The sequence below is a fragment of the Taeniopygia guttata genome, chromosome 1 (assembly GCF_048771995.1).
Source record: "Taeniopygia guttata chromosome 1, bTaeGut7.mat, whole genome shotgun sequence".
NCBI classification, from domain to species: domain Eukaryota; kingdom Metazoa; phylum Chordata; class Aves; order Passeriformes; family Estrildidae; genus Taeniopygia; species Taeniopygia guttata.
The window spans coordinates 28417276-28425724 of record NC_133024.1 but is presented as its reverse complement, the minus strand read 5'-3'; the positions used below and the strand labels follow the sequence as shown (position 1 = coordinate 28425724).

Below are 8449 nucleotides of genomic sequence, written 5' to 3'. Positions count from 1 at the left end.
GCAGGCCAGTAATTAATCAGGTTTCCTTTTTTAAAATGGCCAATATATTTGGCCTATTCCAGTCTTCTGAACCTCTCCATTGCCTAGATATCTCAAAGATAATGGCCAGTGGGCCATTCTCCAATTTTTCAGTTATTAAAACAGCATGAAGTTCATCAGCCCTAATTGCTCTGAAAACCTTGACTTTGCCTAAGTGCTTAGAAATCTAGAGTACTTTTTTCCCCACTTGCAACTGGTGCACCTAGCCACCACCACAGTGAAGACAATTGAAAAATGCTTGGAGCTTCTAGGTATCTTTGACCAGTTTCCAATTTCACTGACCAGAAAGCCACTCTTTGTAATGGTCTTCCCCTCATTGCCTAGGTAGTGACAAGCACTATTGATAAGCTGATAGTTCTGTTCTTTTCCACCGCAGATAAGGTACTAATTTCCTTTTCAAAGAATCTTTGTACTTAATTTGACTCTGTTGCCATGTCTCCCTTAATTACTTCTCCTCCAAATGAAAAGCTACAAATTTTTTTCAATCCTTCTGCTTGAGTGGCCAAAGTAGTTATTCTCCTCTGTGAATTCACTTCCGACATTTGTTTCTGTTGTAGCAGCATTGTACCCAAACTGGACACTCAGTCAGTCCCGTGTCACTCAGTGCTGTGAGTGAAATCACAGCAGTACAGAGCTGTTCTGACAGCTCGTTTCATCTGGCCTACAGGCTATCCTAAACACATAAACTGATCTGATATGTGCCTTTTTGGCAACAGCATCATGTTGATGTACATTCTGCTTTTTTTTAAGGAAGATGACATTCAATAAACTCTGATGTGCTCTGAAACTGTGCATTTAAAAAAGCAACAAAGGATCTTTTGCCCCTGAATATTCCCTTTCTCACACTGAGACTTCGAAGTCATGGGTCTAATTTATTCAGACGGTTGGGTTTTTTTTTGTGGAGAGCATTGGCCCGTTTTCATATGAACCCAAACATCTGAAGAAGCATCTGTGGTCCTGTGAGTGAGGACGAACATCAGGAACCACTTGGCTCTCCTCTTGGACCCATCGCTTTCCCGTGGTCAAAAAAATCAATTTGCCTTGGCTCCCCTACATGCAAAACAAAGATGAGTTTGTTTAAGTTTGGGTGTCGGTTTAGATGCTTGGGGTGGTGGGGGGGTTTCTCCTTTGTTTTTAATGGAAGAGCCTTGAGTGGCCGGGCCAAAGGAGCTGCGTGAATTTTCACGCGTACATCTCTGCACGGAGGAGCCCTCGCTCCCCTCGCAGCGCCCCGCCCGCCGCTCCCGCTGCCGCCGCCCGGGCGCCTCCTCCGGGCGGGCGGGGGCTGCCGCGGCGGGGCCCGGGCCGGGGCCGGGGCCGGGGCCGGGGCCGGGGCCATGTCGCAGCACAGCACGCTGCTCCACCTGCTCGCCGGAGGGTGAGTGCCCCGGGAGCCGGGCGGGGGCAGGAGGGCGCCCTGGGGCGGGATTGGGGCCGCGGCTCCAGCAGCAGCCGCCGCCGGGAGCCGGGGCAGAGCAGCCTCCGCGGGCGCCGCTGTGCCCGGTCCGGATCGGGGCTCGGCGCCGTGGAGCGGCCCCGCAGCGCCGCGGGGAATATCTGGCTGCGGGGCTTGGGAAGAAGGAGAGCCTCCCTGTGGGACGTGGAGCTTCATCCAGCCGGAGCTTGCCGGGGATGCGGGGCAAGGGAAGAAGGGGTGCTGATCGAGAGCGCCACGAGGCCCCTTCAGCGGGGCACCCATGTGCTCGGGAGGGCGCCCAGCTCTCTCCTTCAGCGCATGGCTGAGATTCCTGTGTCACTTTTCTGGCTTTAAATAGTGCGGCTGATTCTGGTGAGTCAGGTGTTTGGATCCCAGCCGTGCCTCTCTGCATTAGAAGCGTGCCCCTGTGCAAGTAAATTTGTCCCGTGGCATTTCCCCCTTCCTCTCTCGAAAGTCTCAAAACAATGAGCTTCAAGTTTATGGTGTCCTAAAGCAGAAGATAATGTTGTCCTCCGGACTTGTCTGAGGAACTGCACAAGTTCTCTGCTTAGGCAGCCACCTAATCCTTTTCCAAATCCTGCCAACTTGCTGGAATCCGTGTGACAGTGAGGCCTGTGATACGGCATGTACAATAACGCACATAATTTATTTGTTTTTAATTAGTAGAATTCCAATTTTCTGCAGCTAATGCAGTTCTTGTGCTATGTCAGTCTTTGCATATGTGTATCTGTCGTCTCTGTTCCCATTGTTACTTTGTATATGCTATTCTCTTTTATTAATTTATCCTTTGAACTATATAATCGTTACATCTTAGACTTTCTTAATACATTCATCTTTCTTAGCTTTCTTCTTAAACTTTTCTTTGTCTTTTTCCACCATGGTTCCTGGAAAACTGAGAGTTTGGCTAGTAACAAGAATGTCACTAGTGGGAACTTTGTCAGTCTGTATCTGACCTCATCCATTAAGCAGTACTCCTGAATTACAGCTAATTAAAACCCCGGGGATAATAAGAGATGAATGAAAAGTTCCATTTACTGCCGCACTATATTTAATATTACTGGTTTATGTAATGGAACAAAACAGGGTCTCATTCATGAAGGAGCAGTTCTCCACTTTGTCTTCTAGTATAGGAACTGGGAACCAGCCAAAGAAACTTGTGAGAGGTTTGTTCAGAGCTAATGCAAGAACACAGTTCTTCCCACAGTGTGCAGTTAGACTGTGGGGACTCCTGGCAACAGGATAGTAGAAGGTAAAGGCTTCTTATGTGTCCAGGAAGCATTTTAAAAAGAATGTGTTGAAGGCTACTAAAAGCAAGGCAACATTTCTGTCTGAGGAAATTTCTGAACTGAAAATTATGGGAAGCTGGGAGAGTGTTCTGGAGGTATTTCTCCTACTCTTCTGTAGGTGACCTTTATTTGTCTGTGTCCTAGGCAGAAACCTGGTTTAACTGCAGGTTTGTCTGCATTACTATTCTTAAATGAAGATCTTCAAGCCATCTTAAATTTTGGCTAGCCTAAGTAAGAGCTAACATGAATTACCAGCAAACCTTGTCACCTCTGTGCATGTGCTTATACACTTTTCAGGTCACTTAAAAAATGTTAACAGTCTATTTTGTATTTCTCAACTAATCCTCTTTTTCTGTCACCTCAAACTTGTCAGTTTTCCCTTTAAAATGTGAAAGCAAGATCTAGAGGCAAGTACCATTTTCTAAGGTAAAATTACCCACCTTCTTCATTTAGCACTTTTTGCCACAGCTTTCCTCTGAGAGTACGTGTTGTACTCATTTTCAACTGCTGCTCTTCATCCTATTTTGCAGAAATTGCTTTAGTTCTTGCTTCAAGAGTAATGACACATAATTTTCCATTTCTCCTGAAACAGAAGAATTTTGCAGACCTATGTCTTCTGTAGAGTGTAAGAAGCTGTATCATCATGTAATGCACATTAATACATTACAGTTGAGATTTCTTCTAGTTTTGAACTGGTACACCTCATTTCCTTAGCTTTAATTAATGAATGTTCTTTTTTCCTCTTTAGTCTTACCATTGAAGCACAGCAGCTCATAGTGGCCCTTCACCTCACACTCTCTTTCTGTGATTAAATGGCCACTATGCTAAGGAGCAACAATTTCTTTAATTGTTATTATTGCTTTTATAATACTTTTTTTATTATCTGTATGTATCGGTAGCTTCAGGAACACAACCTCAGGAAAATTTTATATATACTGGAAGCATGTGTTCAAACTCAGATCCTGACCATTGCACATGGGGACTTCTTGAAGAAATTAGATATTAAGAGAACATTACATAAACTTTTGCTTCCTTATGCACTATGAGAGAGAAAAATTATTAGTATACCAAGCAATTGCTTCTCTCAGTGTTTTCCTAACGTATTGTTTCCTCAGCTTTTAGATAAGGAGTTGAAACTGCCCTATTTGAACCTTTTAGACTTTGATCTGTTTCCACTGTACCTCTGTACTCAATCTTCTCCTGAACTGGAGACTGTACATCTGCTCAAAGAAGCAACAGGCATGCAAGTCTGGAGCCTGTATAAGACAAATTAATAGAATCTAAGGTAAAGAATAGGACTGTTAGATCCCTGAGTGAATATGGTCTGTATGGGAAGAATCAACATGGCCTTTGTGAAAGCAGACCCTGCCTCATACAACTCTGGATTGCTGCATAGGCTGTGTCTTGGAGTCTGTGCTTGGTCAGCTTGTTCACCCAGAGAACCTGAGCCACTGTATTCACTGCTTTGCCAGGTGCTGTCTTCTGAGCTGGAGCTAAATTCAGGAGTCAGAACATTGCCAGACTCCCACCACTCATCATATACCTCCTGAGGGAAATTGCTGCTGATGGACTGCTCTGCAAGTCGTCACCACCACTGTGTACATCTGCCAAGGGCTTGACAAAGCTACATGAGTGTTATGGAATAGCATAGCTAGTTGCCAGCATCATCAGCTCCATAATCTCCTAACTGCCATATCTTCAACTCTTGGATAGGCATCCAGACCTCTCTTTTTTGATTTTTTGGGGTTTTTTTACCCCACTTCCTCTTGGCAATGATGTTGAAGGAGCAAAGGCTGTGAAAATACTGTATATGTTCATTGAGCTGTATAGACTCTTTCAAAATAATTTTTCAGAACTCTCGCTCTTTGCCATCCTGCACTGTCATATGTAATACACCTGACTCTTCCCTGATATCTTGTGGTTCTTTGGTTGCCTTTTCTTTCTTTGGAGCAGAGTGAGCTTTTTATTACGCCTCCATCTCTTGTGAAACAAAGCAATTTTGGCTGTTGCAGACGTAAACAATCGCCCATTTGTCAAAGCCTCTTGCATGGTTTGCATGCAAATTCATCTCAAAATGAGCATCCTCTAGAAGAGCAGAGTTATCAGTCAAAGGATTTAGAGGGGCAGAAGATGAAAACCAAATGTGTAATTTCTGACTTGTCCCTGGGTGGTGGAAAAGGGAAAAACGGGATATGTGTCCTTTCAACATTCCTGCAGTGTGACGAGAGCCATTGATGGAGATGGTTCATGAGTTCCAAAAATAGGTTTTGCCTGCTGAAGGTCAGAGTCCTCTTTCATTAAGCAAGCCAGGCTTAGAGAGAGCCTGGCTGTTGGCAGAAGCTACAGATCTTGCTTACTGGGCCTTGCCAATGTGGGTCTCATGTAATTATGGATTAAAGACATGGGCAGGCTGAGAGGTGGGAGAGTTCTGTGCTGCCCCACTGTGATCTGGTATGGCTGTGGTGAAGTGTGGGCCACGGTGCCTGCTGACCTCAGCAGCAGGTTTTGCAGTGAGGGTGGGCAGCAGAAATGTTTGCTCTGGGGGACGGCTGAGTCCCCATGGACTTGGGACTCTGTCTCAAATACTGAGTAAGGCTTCAGAGTGAAGCTGCCAGATGATGTCTCAAGTTGAGCTGTTACGTTAATCAGTGTCAGAGCAGGAGGCCACGCGTGACACAGGCTGGGGTGCCTAACCTCCTCTCCCAGAGGGGAGAAGTTGTGGACAGAGGTCATTCTTGCATGTGCTGCTATGCCCTAGATGTGGTGGAACAGCTGGAGCCATCCTGACCTGTCCCCTGGAAGTGGTGAAGACACGTCTGCAGTCATCCCAGCTGGCACTGCGGCCTCTGTGCCTCCCAGAGGTACAGCTGTCAGGGATGAGTGTGAGGCTGATGAATCCCACCCCACCATCTCCTGGAGTGCTCAAGTTGCTGAGGTGAGCAGGACAGGGCAGTGTGCCTGTTAGCACCAGGGAGGTGATGGTTTGGCCATTGGGTGGAGGGTGTGAGGGGGGAGAGAAAGAGAGTTGGGCTGAGGCTGTGGAAGCCACAAGTGCAATAGAAGGTTTGCTCAGAGCACATGTACATCTGCTTCTCACTAGTGATCTGTGCTCTGCAAGGCAGCTTTAGGGGGCTGGGAGGAATGTCTCAGCTAGTGGTTTAATCAGACCCAGAGGGATGGCATTATCAAGAATAGGGTGCAATGACTAGTGAAAAGTGTCCCTGCTTATGGCACGGTAGTTGGAACTAGATGATCTTCAAAGTCATTTCCAACCTAAGGGGTTCCATGAGTCTATGACTGAAGGAGAGAGGAGAAGTGATTGGAAAGAAAATGAGAGCAGGGCAGAAAAAGGATACCTTGGGAGGTGAGGAGAGGGTGCTACAAGAAATAATGAAGAACAAAGACAGAGGAGGAACAGGAGAGGCCCCAGCTTAGTTATTCTGCTGATTTCTCTGTTAATTTCCTTCTGTAGGGCCATCCTTGAGAAGGAAGGCAAACGATCCCTGTTCCGAGGTCTGGGTCCAAACCTCGCTGGGGTTGCTCCTTCCCGGTGAGTACTGTTCCACGACAGTGCCTCATGTACACTTTTTAAGGGACCTGTGTCATAGCTGTCACTACACTTTCTGAAAGCAGTCTGGGCCTTGTGCTCATGTGCCACAGGACCCCTTCACACAGACATCTTCTGGAACTTCTGATCATAGTGTTAAGATGATTGCCGGGGGGCAGGTATAAATGGTATCAGATGTCACATTAGACAGAACTGTGATGGGAGTAAGGAAAGCTGGAGTGAGACCACACAGTAGTGTCTCTGCTCCTCATAGGGGAGCTGTAACCTCTTCTGTAATTTTTTTCTAACCAGGGCTATATATTTTGCTGCCTATTCTGCTACTAAGGAGAGGCTTAATACTGTCCTGGTACCGGAGTCCAAGAAAGTACACATATTAGCAGCAGCCTGTGCAGGTGAGCCTTTTCTGTCTCAAATCAAAGCCAAGAGGTCCTTCTGTCTGGAAATGCCTATGTGTATCGTTCCTTCTCCATTGCTGCTCTGAAGTTTTCTCCCTCCACCTGTGGACAAGTCAGTTCCTTGGGTAACCACAATGTTTTCTCACTCGTCATTCTTCTTAGGCTCATCTCTTGAAGTCATGTCTTTATCCTTTCAGCTGCTATCATGAGCTCTATTCTGCTGTGAGAGAGAAGGCAGTGTGTAATTTGGACTACTCACAGAACCATTTCTCTTTATATATTCCAGTTCTCTAACAAAATCCTCCACTCCTGAAAAATTAGTATTCTGTTTCCTGCCTCTTTGTAACACCCGGGCCTATAGTAGGGTTTTGTTGGAGGCAGAGGAGCTAATTATCACTAGACAAAGGCTGGAATAGGGGAGGAGGAGAATCAAATAGTCTGTCCTAAATATCTCTTCTCAAGGTCATTCTCAAATTGCAAATGCCTGCAGCTTGCCAAGCAGAGCTCAGAGAGCTGATAGATCAGCACCTCTTCACAAACTGGCAGCATGATCCTGGCACTCACAGTCTTCCTCTTCTGTTCCCCAGGCATTAGTTCAGCCACACTCACCAACCCCATCTGGCTAGTGAAAACCAGGATGCAGCTGGAAGCCAGGTAAGGCAGGCCTACAGTGCAGAGCTGCTGCATGTCACACCAGGATTGGTTTGGGGGTTGGTGGGCAGAGAGAAGTCTGCGATTTCTCATCAGAACATGGCAAGTCATAGCCTGAGCAAGAGGGTTATTGCAGCACTATAGGTTGGGGTGCAGTATGCTGTCCTAACCCCCTCCCTTCTTTCCAGAGTGAAGGGGGAGATGGCAAGAAATGCTCTCCAGTGTGCCATGCACGTGTACCGCACAGAAGGCCTGCGTGGATTTTACCGTGGGATCACTGCCTCCTATGCTGGAGTGTCAGAGACCATCATACACTTTGTCATCTACGAAGCACTGAAAAAAGAGCTGAGAAGCAGCCAGCATTCCCATTCCCCATCACTCACACTTCCACCAAACAACAACGATTTCTTCGGACTAATGAGCGCTGCTGCTGTCTCTAAAACATGCGCTACATGCATTGCATATCCACACGGTGAGTGGGTCCACTCTCCTTGCTTCTGTTCCCCTTGATGGGAGATGCCATGCCTGTAGGATCCATCTGCTAATATGTGGCTTCCCTTCTTGTCTCTGCAGAGGTCATTCGGACGCGGTTGCGAGAGGAAGGGTCGCGGTACCGTTCCTTTACGCAGACTCTGCAGCTCGTGGTCCGTGAAGAGGGACCCTTGGCTTTATACCGGGGGCTCCTGGCGCACCTGATCCGCCAGATCCCAAACGCAGCCATCATGATGGCTACCTATGAACTCATCGTGCATTTGGCCTCTTCCCCCTTGTAAGCTGTAGCACTTGGCTGAGGCTGCTGTGGAGGTGCAGGGACATCGTGGTCCTGAGACCTGGTGTTTGCAGGGCTCTGAGAGGTGGTGCTTTTTGTCACAGATAAGATTTGGGTCAGGCATTCTCAGGACACAATGACTATTTTGTGCCAAAATCTTTGCTCCAATGTGCAGTGTAGCCTTTTTTTTCCTTCTGGAGACTTGAGTTATTCCAGTGCTTCAAGATGTCAGGGCATTGGTTTGACAGTTCCTGTTGTAAAGTCCCTTGATGAAACAAAGGCATAGAATTTACTGGGAAGGAG

General features: G+C 46.8%; 1 protein-coding gene across 1 annotated transcript; it reads left to right on the top strand.

Annotated features, from left to right (window-relative positions):
• Window positions 1-1258: 1258 nt before the first annotated feature.
• Window positions 1259-8312, top strand: LOC100221073 (solute carrier family 25 member 33). The gene is made up of 7 exons (XM_012569938.5): window positions 1259-1417; window positions 5522-5698; window positions 6236-6313; window positions 6623-6723; window positions 7314-7380; window positions 7566-7849; window positions 7951-8312. The coding sequence occupies exons 1-7, from the start codon at window positions 1377-1379 to the stop codon at window positions 8148-8150; spliced, it is 948 nt and encodes a 315-aa protein (XP_012425392.4). The 5' UTR covers window positions 1259-1376; the 3' UTR covers window positions 8151-8312.
• The last annotated feature ends 137 nt before the right edge of the window (window positions 8313-8449 follow it).